This window comes from Sphaeramia orbicularis, chromosome 2 (genome assembly GCF_902148855.1).
Source record: "Sphaeramia orbicularis chromosome 2, fSphaOr1.1, whole genome shotgun sequence".
In the NCBI taxonomy this organism is placed as follows: Eukaryota; Metazoa; Chordata; class Actinopteri; order Kurtiformes; family Apogonidae; genus Sphaeramia; species Sphaeramia orbicularis.
The window spans coordinates 3177450-3196772 of NC_043958.1; the positions used below are offsets into that span (position 1 = coordinate 3177450).

General features: G+C 38.4%; 3 protein-coding genes across 3 annotated transcripts in view; 2 read left to right on the forward strand and 1 right to left on the reverse strand.

Moving 5' to 3' along the window:
• LOC115432222 (glutaminase kidney isoform, mitochondrial-like) overlaps positions 1–4640 on the forward strand; it is a 31502-nt gene extending 26862 nt beyond the window's left edge. Inside the window, 4 exon segments of the mRNA XM_030153103.1 lie at positions 233–294; positions 614–690; positions 1256–1319; positions 2169–4640. Of these exon segments, the coding sequence (XP_030008963.1) occupies positions 233–294; positions 614–690; positions 1256–1319; positions 2169–2316 (351 nt within the window). The 3' untranslated portion in view covers positions 2317–4640.
• Positions 1–19323, reverse strand: part of LOC115431961 (NACHT, LRR and PYD domains-containing protein 3-like) — a 592418-nt gene that overhangs the window by 503877 nt on the left and 69218 nt on the right. The window lies entirely within an intron of this gene.
• Positions 8121–14709, forward strand: LOC115432393 (zinc finger protein 271-like). The gene is made up of 3 exons (XM_030153223.1): positions 8121–8221; positions 12196–12633; positions 13384–14709. The coding sequence occupies exons 2-3, from the start codon at positions 12276–12278 to the stop codon at positions 14502–14504; spliced, it is 1479 nt and encodes a 492-aa protein (XP_030009083.1). The 5' UTR covers positions 8121–8221; positions 12196–12275; the 3' UTR covers positions 14505–14709.

Below are 19323 nucleotides of genomic sequence, written 5' to 3' on the forward strand. Positions count from 1 at the left end.
TAATAATAAAAGTTAATCTTTGCTCAGTCTTTTACTCGGTACTGCTCTTCCTCCACTTCAGGGCTTTGCTACACTAATGATGTAAAAGATGTAAGACGGAATCAAATGAAAAGAATGTAGAAAAGACAACACTACGAAAGTGCTACAGGCTGTAGACAGGCTCCATGTGTTGTTTTTGATTCCTCCTGTTCCTGTCAGCTTCTGTTTTAAGATGCTTCACGTTGTGTTTCAGGTGAAGTCTGTCATTAATCTGCTGTTTGCTGCTTACACTGGAGACGTGTCAGCCCTGAGGAGGTACACACACACAAATCTGTTTAGAATTTCAGAAATGCTTGTGCAGTGCAGACGGTCTAAGTGACAGGCGTGTGGGATGGAAACACCAGGTTTGACAGTTAGAAAGCACCAAATCCTGCAAACTGTCCATCACTTTACATGGCCTTCAATCCATGAAAAGCTGAAATCACAAGATGAGTAGTCTCAGTGAGTCCTGCTACACAGCCTGCAGGATTTGTGCTGGATTTTCCGTCTTTGCATATGATGTCTGCTGACTTGGCCAAATGTTTCCTTCATCTAATTTTCTTGGTTTTGGTCTTGTGTGTTTGTTCAACTCCAGGTTTGCCCTGTCCTCCATGGACATGGAGCAGAGAGACTACGACTCCAGGACCGCCCTCCATGTGGCGGCTGCTGAGGGTAACACACTCATTATTACATGACAGTGTCATCAGTGAGCCCGTTTACATGCACACAAATACTCCCATCATTATCTGACTTCTGGAGTTATCAGATTATTCAAGGGATTGTGTAACAGTATAATCTGAACTGTTTTATCAAATAGAAGCAGTAATCTGATTATGAGAAATCAGATTAACACACTTGGATATCTCCCCAAACCTTTAATGTCTTCATGCATGTATACCTGTTAATCTGATTTATTTCATTCTTTTACGTCTACAGATGTGGAAAAACAATTAAAATTGTAGAAAATGGAAGTTGAGTTGTCAACCTTGAGCGAAAGACAATAACAGGAAGTTTGCGTCTGCCATAACTACATACATACGAACTCCGAAAGATATCCAATAATGGACTGAAACGTCTAAACCAGCGCATCTCCATTATTTCTGTAGTGCCTGTAAATGCATCAGATCGGATTATTACAATTATCTGATTACGAACAGTTATCAGATTTTTATGGTCACGTAAACAGGCTCAGTGAGTCCATGGATGTGGTGCTGATGTGGTGTTTGTGTGTTTTCAGGGCATGCAGAGGTGGTTCGCTTCCTACTGGAGGCCTGTAAGGTCAATCCTGTTCCCCGAGACAGGTAAGACTTCCCCTCTTCTATAAGACCTGAAGGACTTAAAAGATTCAAGATGGAAATTCATGAACACAGAACTAGACAAAAATGATGGAAAGATTAACACAACCTAGCCAAAAAAACAGTGCTCTAATATTTAACCTTAGACCTACTTTGCCTTTTGCTTTGATGATGAAAGACATTTGCTATCATAACATTTATTTTTGCCAGTTTTTGAGGTCATAATGTTACTGAACCTAGACTTGATCGACCGAATCAACCTCAGATCAGAACATTGCACCATAGGTACTATGCATTAGTGATGGCCTGAACATTGAATATTTCCACTCAAAAAAGTAAAACTACACTGTGAACATGTTTACATTCACGAACTAGCCTTTGACAAAAAAAATGTGAATAACCTGAACAAATATGAACAACCTAAAATTTCAGAGGAACAATATTATGCCTTATACAACTTATGCTTACTTAACTTAAGACATTTCAGGTTATTTGCTTTTTTTGTGAGAGGATAGTTTGTAAATATAAACATTTTCAAAATGTGACTTTACTTTTTAAATTTTTCCCATTAAAACAAAAGGAAAAAATTGGAGTTGTCATTATTTATGTTATTATGACACTTTAGAACTTGTTGGTCTGAATGTGGAACCTGAACTAAAATTATTTAACATCTTTAAATTGTTAGTATGTTCAATGTAATTTTTGCATTTCACAAATTAACCCCTGAGACGGATTGGACTCTGGTGGACCGCTTTTGGCCCACGGGCTGTATGTTTAATACCCCAGTACTGGATCAGCCTGTGGATTTGTGATGAAATGAGCTTTATTCATGAGTGGAATGTTCCGTGTTGCAGTGTGGGGGAACACACCGATGGACGAGGCGGTCCACTTCGGCCACCATGACGTTGTGACCATCCTCCGGGACTACCACACCCAGTACAGCCCCGTTGAGACCACCACGGACAAACAGAGCGCAGAGAAGAATCTGGACGGCATGCTCTGACGGAACGTAGTCTGAAGAACTCAGAAACCTCCACACCGGAACCTGCTGAACGACCGAGCAGCAGACACAGCTCAGAAAAGTCCGGTCCTTAGGCCCCGCCCACAGGAAGCTGCTGTCTCTCAGTAACAGCCTCCTTCGTTGTGTCGGTTCATGTGTTTTGTACATTCGACCTGTTTGTGCTTTGAGTGAGGAAACTGCATTCCTCTTGTTTGTTTTTGTTTGTTTTTACTCGTCCTTAGTTCTGTGTTTTTAGCCTTTCCGTGTCACCAGCCACCACCTGAACTCTCGGTAAATTTAACGTCTGTTAGAAGCGTCTGTCGTCATTACCTGGTCAGATTTGTTCCACATGTATGAAAATACTGCTTCTCGTCACCAGTATTCCGAAATAAACCGTTGTAGATTTACAGAAATAGAAAATACAGATTTTAGGTTAATGTACACAAAAGTATGTTGTTCAATAGTGTGTATATTTCATGATTTTATTTATTACTTTGCTTAGCTAGTATGTTAGCTGATATGACTGGAGAAAAAAAAACATAAATGTATTCGATTAGGGAAAAAAAAGTCAGGAGGAAGCAATATTTTCACGTATGCATGGAGCAAATTGGGTTTTATGTCTTTGGATCTAAACCAGAAATGTGTTCAACACTGGATCAGAATGTAGCTCAGGATTTGTTCCATATATTAGTGAAAATATTCCTTCCTAATGTTTGCAGTTCAGTCAGACTGATGCAAAAATGACAAAAGAATAAGAATTAAAATGTGGTTAATGTGGTATTTATTTAGTATCGTGTATCAGACACACTAAACATCTCATCTATAATGAATACATGACAAAATAATGTACATTTTCTATTTCATCACGAGTCAAATCCAAAATAATATTGTCTTTACAGATTTTATTTCCTGGAAGTAGGATTTTCACACTTTGATGTTTGATGATTGAGAGGAAGTGACTGGAGCTGAAAGAGGAAGTAGATGTAGAACATATTTAAAACCCTTCATCACCATCACAGCGCAGTGGAACACATCCACATCCCCTTTGGTGAGTGTATTTATTCATATCTGTTGAAGATCAAGTGTACATTGATGTAGTGTGTATATTCTGAGGAGAATCTGTGTAAATATGTGCAGCTGTAAAGTTGGAGTTGTCGGCTCTCACTCAAACTACAAACACTCTCCTCCTTCATCAGTAATTATGATGTTTAGACTCTAAATGACAGATTACATTCTCTTTAAGTGAATATTATGCCTTTGGGAAGGTTTGAAATGAGGAAATCCTTTTGTTTCTGTCAAATATTGTTTTTGTCCCCAAAGACTGGAGTGTGTTTTTCTACCGTTGTCCACTCTATATGCTATTTATTTAGTGTATTTTATTGTTTTTTGTTTTTTTTTTATTAGTTTGGCCAAAGTTGTGGGTGTTGAGAGCTTGTACATATCAGATGTGACACTGCCAGCGGTAACAGCAGCTCCTCGTCATCAGACTTTATTCTTTTTTTTTTTTTTTTTTCCAAAGGATTCAAACTAAAACCCACAAATCTAACACCATTACAGATGATTTTTAGGTGAACGCTGGAGCTGCTGAGCGCGTTCATGTCTGTTAAGGTGCTGTAACTAAAACCGGTGGCGTCTCTTTACTTTATTTGAACCTCTGGCATCCAAACATGACTTTTCCAAGAGACTGTGTATTGTATCACAAGATTTACGATGGTTATTGTAAGTAAACACTCGTTCCAGTCAGTTGAAATCTGGAGGAGCTTTATGAAGCAGATTGTGTTTATCTGCCGTACTTGAAAAGCTGATGTTTTAGTCTTTTCACAGGTTTGAATTATTGTGCGTTTGTTTGTTTGTCGTGCGGATGCTGTTTTCTGTAACCATGGCAATCGACACTCCTGTAACGGCGAACAAGCCACGCGTTGATATTCTGAACAGCGGGTGAAACGTCGGAGTCCCTCAGGTCGGGTTATGTTCAGTTTCATTAATCTGGTTTGGATCGAATTGTTAAAGAAGCACAAAACTGCATCCAAACACTTGAATATGTAAGAAACAGCAATAGAACGTGAATGATTGTGACCTGATGCGCAATCTGGATGAGACTCCAGTGGTCCGACCTGCCGCTCACCCTCACTCTCCTGCCCTCAGTGATCTCAGTGATGTGTGTCTGTGTTGGTGCAGATCAGTTACTTCTGAATGTAACGTATTTGGTGTCGTTCTGTTTCTTTTTCGTGTATATTTATGCTGCTTCGGCTTCTGTCGGTCGGTTACTGAGCAGCGCACATACTCACTGACAGACCGAACATTTAATAAAAGGTCGAAAACTCAAACTCAGCTCGCTGTTTTTATTCTCAGTGTTTTTTTCCTTGCAGGTTTGAAGAGCATCAACATACAGTAGTGGGGATTAAAAGTGTTCGTTCACCCCGTGCATTTGTGATAGATTGAATTAAGAATCACTCTTAACCTTTGTGTCACTATCGACATTTTTGTCCATTTGGGTACATTTTTTTTGTCTTCATCGTTTTAAATTTTTGTAATGCTGTCTTAAAGAGAAGGATAAGGGCCAAAAAAAATTAAGGTCCATATATTTTTTATTATGAGAAAAAAGTGAGAATTCTGGCTTTGATCTCAGAATTCTGACTTTTTTCCTCAGAATTTCTGACTTTTTTTCTCATAATAAAAAAATATATGCTGGATCTTATTTTTTTTCCAGTGGTCTTAATCCTCTTCCCTACTCTCTTGACAAAGTTTATTATTTAAATTTTGCAAATCATCAAAAAAAAAAAAAAAAACTATGGGGAAAAATGTACTACCCTTTAGAGAAATTCAGGAAAAAATGCCTTAAAAACTTTACGTCTACATACTGTATTTTTTCTGCTTTTTTGGGTTGAATATTTCTTCTGATAAAAACAAGCAAATATTGAATCATTATGATTTTAAGCCTTGAATGCCACTTTGATTACATGATCCTTATTTATTTATTTATTTATTTATTTTTTCATGAAAAGCCAAAATAACACTAATTATTTTTCATATAACAAATGTTGGAGGACTGGGGTTATTATTTTTTAATCAGTCTTGGATTATTCAAAATATTAACTTTAATACAATATTTTTTTATGTGTCATCAGATTTAACATTTACTTCCCTCTTGAGTCATTCAGGACTAAAATGTCCCATTAAAACCACATATTTAATCTCAAAGCTGTTAATAAATAAAATCTGGTGTTATGTGATTTTATGGTTTCATTTTACGTTAAGAAACGAGACAAATCCAAGACTGAAATAAAAAAAAAATACCCCAAACACCAAACATTTGTTGTATAAAAATTATTTTTATGGTGTTTTACATAAATAACAGTGGCTTCAAGTAATTAAACTAATTAAATCATCAAATATTTTATTTCCATGTATTCTGCTGCAGATTAATGACGTACACAAAAAACAGATCCAGTATGTGTGCTTTTTACAGTTCACTTTTTCATTATCCATCCATCATTAATTGCCAACATTTTAACACAATAATATCACGCAGCTGTTTTAAAAGTGAAAAAAGGTTTGAGTTTCCAAACTGAAAGATAGTAAGTCTTATCTGTTCTGTCAGTTTATTCCACATCCAGCCTTTCAGCCTCTGGTCAGAACACAGTTTTCAGTTTTTATGTCTTATTATTATTATTATTATTATTATTATTATTATTATTATTATTATATTATATATGTTCTTTACAAAACTGTTCACATAAGTTTGATGTTGATGCTCAGACTGAAAAAAAAGCGTGTCTATGGAATTCTTTAGAATGTATGGCCAGATTTTGATTAATAAATAAATAAATAAATAAAACAAACTAACAAGGCGATGACACAGGAAGTTTTACTAATGCTGATACAAATGTTAATATAGAGAAGGGCAGTTGTCATAAATATGTCTGTAGTTTTTCACTAACTCACAGTCTCTATTTATGGGAATTATTCTGTTCAGACCTCAACACTGCCCCCTATGGTTCCCGGTGGTACTGCTCCGTATTCTTCTAGGTTCGCATCCGCAAACTCGGAAAACGGACAGAATTATGTATGGAATGTACACATAGGACGGACAGGACACTCCGTCTGCGTCTGGAGCAGGGGTGTCAAACATGCGGCCCGGGGGCCAAATGCGGCCCACCAAAGGACCCAGTTTGGCCCCTGCGATGTTTTTGCCAAGTGCAAGAATTCCACAGTCTTGAATTGAATTAAGCAAAAAAAAAATAAATTTAGCTTGAATAAATGAAAAAATCTTGAATTAAGACAAAAAAAAAAAAAATCTTCAATTAAGTAAAAAAAATCCTCCCTTAAGCCAAAACAAATCTCAAACTTTGCAAAAAATCTTGAATTAAGACAAAAAAAATATCAATTAAGTATAAAGAAATGTGGAATTAAGCCAAAAAAAATCTTTAATTACATAAAAAAAAATCTTGAATTAAGCCAAAAAAAAAAAAAAAAAAAAATCTTCATCTATGTAAAAAAAAAAAAATCTTGATTTAAGCCAAAAAAAAATCTTCAATTAAGTAAAAAAAATCTTGAATTAAGCCAAAAACATCTAGAATTCACAACTTAATTTTGTTTCCTTTGTTTTAGTGCAAAAAATAACATTAAATTATGAAAATATTTACATTTACAAACTATCCTGAAACAATTAAATGTGAATAACCTGAACAAATATGAACAACCTGAAATGTCTAAAGAAAATTAAGCACAATTTTAACGATTTTCTGGTTGTTACTAAGTGTTTAGTGTCTTTGTAGATCTGATCCATAATGCACATGTAGAAATGAGAAGCTGAGGAATAATATTAAAATTGCACTAAATTTTCTTATGTTTTTTAATTTAAATTTCTTTTCTTTTCTTTTTCTTTTTTTTGTGGATAGTTTATAAAAGTAAGTTTTCATAAATTAATGTTTTGTTTTTTTTACACTAAAACAAAGACAAAAATTTGGAGTTGTCATTATTTATAGGTTATTATGTTTATTATTACTGGTCTGGCCCACTTGACGGTAAATTTAGCTGAATGTGGCCCCTTAACTAAAATGAGTTTGACACCCCTGGTCTAGAGCTAAACACAAAAATTGACTCTTCATGTAAATTGAACTTTCAACACATTTTATTTGGCCTATCACAAATTGATAAAATAACTCCAGAAAAAAGATATATTATCAACCTTTTAATTATTTTTGCCAAATTTCACATTCATTGCTCCAAATTTGCACATCAGCGTCCAAACATCACTGTTTTCAAAGCCCTTTTTAACAATTATGTAGACAATTTGAGGAACAGCATAAATTCTAAAGCAAATAAAACCCCCAAAAAAAGTCAAGTGTATAATCTTATTTAATTTATAATTTCTATTTATACCTTGAGCATTTTTTTATTTTTATTATATATTTTTTTCCTAATGTTTTTTTACTTACGTGTATTTCTATGTATTTGTAATGTAAAATATGTTGTGAATTATGACACTTTCTACCCTTTTGATGTATACTATTATGTTATATACTGTTCAATGTTCATGTTCAAATTAAAAAAAAAAAAAAAAAAAAGTGGTTTAGTTTGAGAAGAAATCCACCAAACCCAGCTAACACTCAGTATGCAACAGTAATAAGGTAAGCCTGTTGTCTTTGTATGCTTATTGTGTGTCCTGTTTGGTTAATAAATATGTTGTATCATATGTGTTAGAAAAAAAAACACAAAACAAAACAAAAAAACCTGGTCGAGAGCATAAATGAGCTTTTAACCTGAAACTGGTACAGACCGGAAGTTCGTGTTTCCACCACGGAACCTTCGGACCCGGACCAGTTCCACCCGGACCTCTTTAAGGTGTCGGTTTCCTCCCCAGGCCCCACCCGGACTGAAGCCTGAGTACGTCGCAGTTTTCCAGGTCAGTATCTGCGTCTTAAAGGCCGTTTTTCCTCAGTTTTAGGATGTGAATGTTTCCTAGTCCTGTGGAGGTCCCACCAGGGTCTGTGGGACCTGAACCGTGTCCGCCAGGTTTTGTTTGTTCTTGGATCTCGTGAAACGTCATCAGTTTTAGCTCAGGTCCGGTTCCATTTTAGTTTGCGCATAATAAACATCATAATAACTGATAATCGGATCATTTTCGGCAGCATTTAGCCCAGTGTTTGCTAAATGCAGTTCTGTCGGGAGTCAACGCACTAGTTGACCGTTTGTGGTCACCCGGAGCCGTCTGGTACCGAGGCCTGCAACAAGTGGGTCCGACCAGAGGAGGAGGTCCTGGGCTGAAACCTCGGTCCAGTCTGGGCTGTGCTTGGACCCGAACCTGGTCTCACACCTGAACCCCACACACTCTTCAAATACGTTGGTAACTTTTAGGGAGTAAATGGAAACCCGGGCACGTCAACGCCTCACCAGGCCTCACCATGCTGCGTTCAGGGTCTGTGGAAACTCCCACTGATCTCAGACAACTGTTAAAGCAGTGGTTTCCAACCTTTTTGGCTCGTGATCCCCTTTTTAACCCTTTCATGCACAGTGGTCACTACAGTGGACAGCTGTTCTCTTGTATATCATGGATTTTGTTCTTTTCGTTGTTTTTTTTTTTTTTTTTTTTTTACACATACACTACCAGGCAAAAGTTGGACTCACCTTCTTAGTTAAATGACATGAGATGGACCACAGATGGCCAACAAGAGCTCAGCCTCATTTGGAACTCCTTCCAGACTTTTGGAAAACATTTCAGGTGATTACCTCATGAAGCTCATCAAGACAATGCCAAGAATGCACAAGCAGTAATAAAAGCAAAATGTGGCTATTTGAAGAATCTAAAATGTAAAACATGCTTTGAGTTTTGTCACACCTTTTTAAACTACATAATTACCTCCGCCAAGGACGTTATGTTTTTGCCATGGTTTGTTTGTTTGTTTGTCTGTCTGTCTGTTTGTTTGTCTGTCCGTTAGTGTGCAACATAACTCAAAAGTTGGACAGATTTGGATGAAATTTCAGGGTTTGTTGGAAATGGGATAAGAAGAAATGATTAAATTTTGGTGGTGATCGGGGGTGGGGGCCCACGGGGGGGGGGGGGGGGGGGGGGGGGGGTGGGGGGGGGGGGGGGGGGGGCACTGATCAGCCTTGGCGGAGGTCTGCGCTCTCCGAGTGCTTCTAGTTCCATATGTGTTCATTCATAGTTTTGATGCCTTCAGTGAGAATCTACAATGAAAATAGTCATAAAAATAAAGAAAAAACCAGGTGAGTCCAAACTTTTGCCTGGTAGTTATCTGTATTAACGTTTTAAGACACTACATATCTTTTCTGACATGAATTGGTAACATTATGTAGATCTCTCCTGAGCATAAACCCCCAGAATCACAATCCCCCCATAGTTTTCACACAATTTATCAGTAAATACATGTTTCTGTGCATCAAAAATTAAACATGTGGTGTCCAGCTGAGTGGACATTTTTGCAACTTAATGAAAAATAGGTTCATAAGATTTTTTTTTTTTTTTTTCATTATTTTTTTTAATGTTTTTTTTTTCCAATTATTTTTATTTTATTTATTTATTTTTATTTATTTTTCAGAAGAAAATTTTCAGTCGCATTGTTTTTTTTCATGCCTAAAGAGGAATAAAAACACTCAGGAAAAAATTTTGATTAAGGTTCTCATAATTTGTGCATGAAAGGGTTGACATCACAAACTTCTGGTGACCCCAGACATTCAAAACAGAGACTTTTTTTTTTTTTTTTTGTGGCTAAAATCAATTTGTTTTTGATCATGTAATAGTTTGCTATACTATGTTGCAAATAAACATTGATTTTAGTTGACATTTAGTCTATATCAGGGTGTCAAACTCATTTTAGTTCAGGGGCCACATTCAGCTAAATTTGATCTGCAGTGGGCCGAACCAGTAAAATAATAATAACTAGAAGCACTCGGAGAGCGCAGACCTCCGCCAAGGCTGATCAGTGGCCCCCCCCGTGGGCCCCCCCACCCCCGATCACCACCAAAATTTAATCATTTCTTCCTTATCCCATTTCCAACAAACCCTGAAAATTTCATCCAAATCTGTCCATAACTTTTTGAGTTATGTTGCACACTCGGACACACAACACAACAAACAAACAAACCCTGGCAAAAACATAACCTCCTTGGCGGAGGTAATAACCTATAATAATGACAACTGACAATTTATGTCTTTGTTTTAGTGTAAGAAAACCCATTAAACTATGAAAACTTACTTTTATAAACTATCCCCCCCCAAAAAAAAAAACAAAACTGAAATTTAAATTAAAAAAAACGTTAGAAAATTTAGTGCAATTTTAACACTATTTTCCTCAACTTGTCATTGCTCCATGTGCATTATGGATCAGATCTACAAAGACACTAAACACTGAGGAACAGGCAGAAAAAATGTTCAAATTGGGCTGAATTTTCTTTAGTCATACGTTAATCTTTATGTGCATTAAATGTTTGAGGCTTTCCCAGTGGTGTCAGTCACCCTTTCATATGGTGAGTCTGTGTGAAAATATGAATGAAAATAGCGGCCGAGCGCATACACAGGCTTTTCCTTAGAGCAGGGAAGAAACAGATGCAATCAGCAGCAAAGGAGATCTGTGGTGAATTGGTGTGGTCTGTCTGTTCTCTTTACTTATTGGCTGATGACAGTTCAACTTTAGTGGCTGTAAAGAAATGGGGCAGAGATGAAAATAATACAAGAAAACGCCACTTTTTACGCTGTCAAACGTGATCCAGAGTGCTGTAAGATATGACGTTTTAAAGAGCCATAAGATGCTTATGCTGCTTTTAAAACAGTACATGATGACATTTTTGTGGGAATTTATGGCGTATTTTACAGCGTTCTGGTGGTTTGGACACAGTTTTTTACGGCGTTTAAATGACCAGATGTGTTGTGGGAGTGGCGAATAGTGATAGAGTTGGCCGGGCATAAACATTTGCCAAAATGAATATGCAAAAAGGGGCGTTTACGTGCAGTTCTGCACATGCTGGGAGGAGAAAATGTAAATTTATTAATTTTGCACACGCAAAGTGATTTATCAAACCCACACACACCCACACACACACCACACACACACACACACCACACACACAAACTTTACTGGACTCTTGTAGCAAAGGCTACTTTTCCACTTGATCTGATGATTGTCATTAAAAATACGCACCAACATTAGGCTACAGTGTGACAAAATTATGTCATTCAATCCAACAACCCCCACAGCCCCCCACCTCTAAAATGAATCTGGCACCGTTAACCAGCAATGGCATTTTAGAACTTCTAGACGAACTAGGGGATGATTTGGGTCCAGTCACAAGGAGGAGTCAGTTAAACCTTCTATGACCAAACTCCTCCAACTTTACATTCCTTGTTTCTGGATCATTCCAGTCTCTGTTACCACTAGTGCTAGTGAATCCCAGAGCAGTTTTTCCAGCGTACTGTCTCCATGACGACAACCAGTAGCACCCACAAAATCCTCATTTAAATAGGACAGTCTCCAAAAAGTTTGCACCAACTGTCATTTGCACGTCGCTGCTTCAGTCACTGGCAAGTGCCCCCTGATCTCACATATACCTATCTGGAACCAGGCCTGGCGTCATCTGTTTATTTTGCATACTGTATATGTTATATTTTCTTTGCAGAGATGAAAATATGAAAGACAGATAATGCAAACAAACCCATGTGTACTCTTTTATTCTCTCACCCAATGAGAATTGATAAGGAATCGGAACAATAAGCAAAATTGATAATGGAGTCGGAATCATTAAATTCTTATCAATTCCAATCCTTAGTTAAAGGGTTAATCTGGTTCTAAAGAGATGCTTGTTCTGTTCCATTCCCTTGCATTTCAGTGACCACCTCTTCTGTGTTTTTGTGTTTTGATGTAGAAAGAAGCCAAAGGTGGATGTTAAGTGAAACCTAAAAGTTGTATCTGGAGAAAGACAAAGATTACCTGAATCCAGCAAAGATGAATGGAAGACCCGCCTGTGACCAGTGTGGAAAGACTTTCACCACAAAGAATGGGCTTGTGCAACATCTGAGAGTCCACACCGGAGAAAAACCTTATGTCTGTGACCATTGTCAAAAGGCTTTCACCACAGCAGGTCAATTAAAAATTCACCAACGGTACCACACCGGAGAAAGGCCTTATGTCTGTGACCATTGTCAAAAGGCTTTCACCACAGCAGGTCAATTAAAAATTCACCAACGGTACCACACTGGAGAAAGACCATATCGGTGTGACCAATGTGGGAAGACTTTCATCAGCAGGACGGGGTTTAAAGGTCACCTGCTCAGCCACACAGGAGAAAAACCATATGGCTGTGACTATTGTCAAAAGACTTTCTTCACAGCAGGTGAATTAAAAATTCATCAACGGTGGCACACTGGAGAAAGACCATATGAGTGTGACCAATGTGGGAAGACTTTCATCAGCAGGACGGGGTTTAAACGTCACTTGCTCATCCACACAGGAAAACCATATGGCTGTGACCGTTGTCAAAAGGCTTTCACTACAGCAGGTCAATTAAAAATTCACCAACGGCGCCACACTGGAGAAAGACCATATTGGTGTGACCAGTGTGGGAAGACTTTCATCAGCAGGACGGGGTTTACAGGTCACCTGCTCAGCCACACAGGAAAAAAAACATATGTCTGTCGCTATTGTGAGAAGGTTTTCTCCACAGCGGGTCAATTAGAAATTCACCAAAAGTACCACACTGGAGAAAGACCATATATGTGTGACCAGTGTGGCAAGACTTACACCCAAAGGGCTAGGCTTAAGGCACACAAACGCTTCCACACAGGAATAAAACCATATAGCTGCAACTATTGTCAAAACGCTTTCTTCACAGCAGGTCAATTAAAAACTCACCAGAGGTCCCACACAGGAGAAAAACCATATGTTTGTCACTATTGTCAAAAGGCTTTCTCCACAACAAGTAATTTAAAAACTCACCAACGGTGCCACACTGGAGAAAGACCATATAGGTGACCATGTGGGAAGACCTTCACTAAATGGCTTTCACATAAGTTACACAAACGGATCCACACAGGAGAAAAACCATATAGCTGTCATGAGTGTGGGAAGACTTTTACCGGAAAAAGTGGCCTTAAGAAGCACTTACGCGTCCACAGGGGAGAAAGACCATATGGGTGTGACCAATGTGGGAAGACTTTCACTGCAGCAAGTTCACTTAAGATACACCAACGCATCCACACAGGAGAAAAACCATATGGTTGTGACCATTGTCAAAAGGCTTTCTACACAGCAAATGACTTAAAAGTTCACCAACGGTACCACACTGGAGAAAGACCATATCGGTGTGATCAGTGTGGGAAGACTTTCATCAGCAGGAAGGGGTTTAAAGATCACCTGTTCATTCATACAGGAAAAAAACCATATGTCTGTCAGTATTGTCAAAAAACTTTCTGCACAGCAGCTACAGTAAGAAAACACCAATGGTGGTGCCACACAGGGAAAAAATCATATGGCTGTGACCAATGTCAAAAGGCTTTCCTCACACCAGATCAGTTAATAATTCATCAACGGCACCATACTGGAGAAAGACCATATAGGTGTGACCAGTGTGGGAGGACTTTCATCCAACAGAAGGGACTTAGAGAACACAGATGCATTAAAAACTTTAAAAGACCATACCCCTGTGACCAGTGTCGTAAGGCTTTCAAAAGCGTGTCTACGTTACAATCTCACCGCCGTAAGTACCATAAGGAGGTGATGTATGAATGTGATTTGTGCAAAAAGTTACTCGCGTCGTCCAAGTCTTACAAGATTCATTTACGGCTCCATACTGGAGAGAAACCCTACCAGTGCAGATTCTGTGACGAATCTTTTGTGGCAGCTTCCTATCGTTCCACACATGAACGTGTCCAACATATCCACGAAAGACAAAAACTGAACAGTTTCATCAAAAGTGAGACTCTAGAAACTAGTGGAATAAATCCGGATCATAACACATCAAACCCGTTTGAGTGTTACCAATGTGACAAAAGGTTCTCGTCATCGTCTGATCTTGCCTGTCACCAGCACAGATGTGAATCAACATCTGAATTAGCAAGTACCTCAGCATCAGTTGACGAGAAGACATGCAGTGTGTTTGAACCACCGGCACCGACTTCTGACAAGAACATCAGACTTAAAAACCTCCAGATCAGGCTTCACAGAATCCAGATGTGAAGACAAACACTAGACTGAAAGCTGTTTCATTGTCCTCATATTAAGTATCAATCAGAAGTGTGCTCTAATGCTCCACCTTCACAAAACACTGACTTTACAGAACCACAACCTGACACAAGGTGAACGGTTAAACTAGTGTAGGCCAATAAGGCTGTGGTTTCCATGGGGATTCTACTTCTGATTGACTTTGTGGACATTTAGACTGGAAAACTGATGAGCTGTTAGCAGTTTAGTCCCAAACCGAGGCCAACAACATGGAGATCACATTCCAGTTGGAGGAAGTGTGTTTACCAGAAAGTTCACGACCACTAAAGGTGACATGTCAGACTACGTGTCAGTGGATGTTGCAACAAGTCAGTGTTCCATCTAGTGGTCCAGTCTGGTACTGGTCAGGTCCAGTGTTTTATTTGACATCAAACTGGTTTCAACAGTTTTACACTGGTCTAACCCTGAGGTGCAGAATGCGCTTGATTTGGTTGAAAATGTTGAACTACTGATGGCTGTGGTAAAGAGGAACCACTTGAAATATTAGAAACGTTACAAATATTTTGACATGTTACGTTGTATTATAGTATATTTTACCATTTTGTTTTATTATAACAGTAAGGTGGACCTGAAACACGGGACAAAAGTAGGATTGTATATTTTCTCTGTGGCGTAGGTGATATATGACTGTAATGAAGCTGATGGAATCAGTCCAACTGAGACAAACGGACTCAAACAGGAAACTAACATGTGAGTGTGGTCTGTAGTCAAAAGCTGCTGAAAAACCACACAGAAAGGCCTGACATGGTCAAAGCCCGACACCACAGAAGAAGAAGGAGTCAGTAGTGAATGTGTGGAGGACTCCTTCCACTCCTCTAGTGGCTCAGATGGATGAGGAACTGCTCCGGAGGTCAGAGGTCACAGGTTCACATCCACTGTTTCATCTGAAGGGCTTTTTCTTCTGCCACTGTTTTCATGTTCAGACCTGATGCAGCCTGTGTGTAGAACTGATTCACACTAGAACAGGAGGGAAAAGGTGGAACCGCCTCATCAGTCTCCTTGGAGCTTAGTGGGTTCAGGATCAGGTCTGGAACTCAGAGGTTTTGGGATCTGATCCGGTCTTGGCTGTAATGACCTGGGGCCTCATGTACAAAGCGTGCGTACGCACAAAAACCTGGCGTACGCCCTTTTCCACGCTCACGTTCAGATGTATAAAGACTGAAATGACCGTGGAAATGTGCGGTCCTTCACGCCCACTCCATAGCTGGCGTACGCACGTTTCTAGTGCTTTGGAACCATTGGCGACACTTAGAGGTGACACTGAGAAACTGTTAATAATGTGGAAAAGGTCATTCCTCCGATTGATGTGCACATCGGAGATACACAGAAGAACAATAAACACACCGGCACGTCATCCTACTGTCAGAGCAGCACATCCACCAACAGAACCAGAACCAATTAGACCCTGTATCCATCAGTGCCAATCCTGTCCAGATGGACATTCAGCAACAGCAAAGAGACAAGGACATAAAATTCATAGGTTGATAAATATAGTGTTCATGTCTGTGAGAACATTTATTAGTCGGTCCAGTCGCTCATTGACTCCGCCGATCGTCCTCACGATGTCCTCTTGTGACTCGGGTCAGTACAGACCCATGCCGGTCAGACGGGCATCAGCAGTGGGTGGCGGACTGGAGGACCGGCTAACACTGGGGAGTCAACAGAAGCTTCTGTGACAGGAGGATGATACTGGGTCTGACTGTCTGCTGTCTCATTGTTGGAAAATAACAATTTGAGTGATTAAACATGAGTCAGAGTCTTTGATTTCCTCTTTGATTTCCTGACATGATCACACATGAACCTTTTCTTGTTTGCCTGTGATCAGACTGTGTATGACCCGTAGAAATGAACTGTGTGACTTACACTAATACTAAATATATATTTATCTGGGGGTGATCCGCATCAGCCCTGTAAGAAAAGTGTCACAATGTCAGCGACTCTTTCCTCAAACGTCTCAGTTCGTCTCTTTTCTCCTTCCGTCTGTTTTGTCCTCCTTCGCGTCCACCTTGACGTCATCGTCTGATCCTGCAGACAGGGGAATCCCAGAGGGAACCCCACCTGCAGACCCTGTTTATGCTGATTTGCATATTTAAATGTGGGCGTGGAGAGGGAGGAGTCAGGTACTCCAACATATGCGCTCAATTCCACGCTGATTGGGATGTATAAAGGAAACGTACTTGGATTCGGGCGTACGCACAGTTTCATACATCTGGATTTTTTTGTGCGTTCGGACTTTTCTGGATTTGGGCGTACGGCAGGTTTCAGTATGAAATCCACGCAAGTCTTTGTACATGAGGCCCCTGGTCAGTGGACAGAGTGGTTCAGTGACTTTATCCTTCTCCATCATCATGTGAGTAAAGGAAGGGGTTTCCTCTGGTCATGTTGGACCTCCTTTAGACAGGACTCATCCATGTTTGTCTGAAAAAACAAAGGTTTAAGCTTAATTTAAAAAAAAAAACAGTTTGATTGTTCACATCTGAGCCAATGTTTTTTTGTTTTTTTTTTTCTTTAAACGTGGTCAGTTCTGCTGTAAATATTAGAAAGTTTCCCGGGTTTAATATTACACAACTTTTAAGGTGTTCTTGAACGATGGACACTGATTGAACATGAGTAAAGGTTGGATGAGTATTTTCCATGTGCTTCAGTGTTTGATTCTGACAGATGTCTGCAGCTGATGGAGGTGAATGAACCAATCAGATCAGAGCTCTCCCAGACCTGATCCAGGACCAGCTGGACTTCAGATTTCACCGATCCTCAACAGAAAAGTCTGTCAGTTCAAGGTTAGAAAACACACAGTCCTGTTGTCCCTGACGTTTGTGAAGACAGTGAGCGCAGCAGCAGCAGTAGCAGTGACAGGTCAGCAGGTGGCGGTGTTGGGCTGTTTTTCGACTGAATCATAATCTTTGTTCCAGTTGAAACAGTGAAGCCCTTTAAACCCAAAAGCCAAAAAAATTCATTTTAAAATTCTGGATGGAGTCTATCCTTCCAATGATATGATAAAACAACGATTTGATTTTGAAACAAATAACATTTATTTTTCCATTGTATGTATGTGGAAGCGTTACGGCTGGACATTTCTGATTGGCTTCACACAAACGTTTGCCTTCCTGAGGATTTTTCTATAATGGACATTACTTATGGACATGTACTGGACAATGTCAAAGATAACCTTTTAATAAATAGCGTCATTCTGGGTTAATTTTACAGATACAAATAAAAACATTTGAAGATGAAACCCACATTTTCCAGTTTCCATAGTGAGTTTATGCTCCAAATGAAAACTCAGTCACGTGAAGAGTAAATCTGCATTGAACCTTCTATCAGTTATTGAAGAAAATAATTTGTACAACAAGCCCTAGCCTCCCACCTCATTTAATTTAAATTTTTTTTAATTTTTATTTTTTTTTTATAAAAATTTGCAGTCTTCATGGTTGTTGACATCTGTGTATGTACTCCTGTTTGCACCTGTGCCTTTGTATGTTCTTTAATATGAATGCTTAGTTGTTTGTATATTTGTATGTTGTCAATAAAAAAAATAAAAAGTTGCGACAGTGAAGCCATGTTTAGAATTTTTGCAACTGTGATTGGAGCCTTCTGTCTGGTGAGAGCATGTCATTGGACAGAAAGTGTAAAAATCTGTAAGAGGTGAAATGGAATCAATTGAACATGGAAGATTGGTTTTTTAAGTTTTGGGGGATTTTTTGGGTTTTTTATTGCATTTGTTATTCAACAATAAAACATACAAAAAATATTAATATACAGAACATCAGACATTCCAAGACACAATAATCATAGACTAATAATACAAAGACACAGAAACTTCAAGAATAAATTAATTAAATAAACAAAAAAGACAAAATATAATAACTTCTTAAAAAAAAGAAAATAATGAAGATAAGTAAAATATACATTAAAAGGAGAGAAAAATATATTGAATCCTCTCCCATACTCAATTATTGGGTTTAGTTTTTGGTGTAACCACCTACAGTCCACAGTATTTACTATAATCAGCCTTTAACAGCATCCACTCAGTTTTTCAATTTCTTCGTATTGTGCCTTTTCCAGTTATCAGTACAGGTTCTGTTATTTTCCTGACTATCAGTGAAAAATGACTTTGTTAATGTGTTACCATGTGCATTGCTGTGTGTTCTGTAAGTCTTATTAAAACATAGACTTAGTTATGTTTAGTTTTTTGCGTTGTAGTACTGTTTTCGAACAGGTTATGATGAGGAAGTAGTGTGAACTGTTGTGTAGCACAGATTAAAATGTTGTTTAATTGAATATTGTAACGTGTCCTACACACAGCACTGGGAGGATGAACTATTTTAATGTGAAGGTTAGAGTTGTCCTCATCGTTCTGCTGTTAGATCCTAAACTGTCAACAACATGGCTTCCATGTACTTTGAACTCACACACATGGGAATCTGGTGTGATGATGTATTTTGGATCATTTATTTAAAATTATGACTTTTTATCACACTATTGCAAATTTATTTTCAAAATATTAGGACTTTAATCTCATGTTAGTGTGACATTATTTTTAATTTTTTAAACTACGACTTTATTCTCATAATTTATGGCTTTATTCTCAAATATTACGGCTTCATTCTCGTGGTGACAAGTTTTTTTATTTTTCCTGTGGCCCTAATACACTGTAGTACTATGGAGCCTTTTTGTCTAAAATTTTTTAAGTTTTTGATCAGGTTTGAGTCCCATGCAGTGCTATTAATATGGCTGGTTATTTCCAATGGAAATAACCAACATTGTTTAAATG

Excerpts from the sequence above, each read along its gene's own strand:
- LOC115432393 (XM_030153223.1), top strand. The coding sequence starts at position 12,276 with ATGAATGGAAGACCCGCCTGTGACCAGTGTGGAAAGACTTTCACCACA. Across the intron at positions 12,634-13,383 it reads AGAAAAACCATATGGCTGTG|ATGAGTGTGGGAAGACTTTT; the intron begins ACTATTGTCAAA and ends CATATAGCTGTC.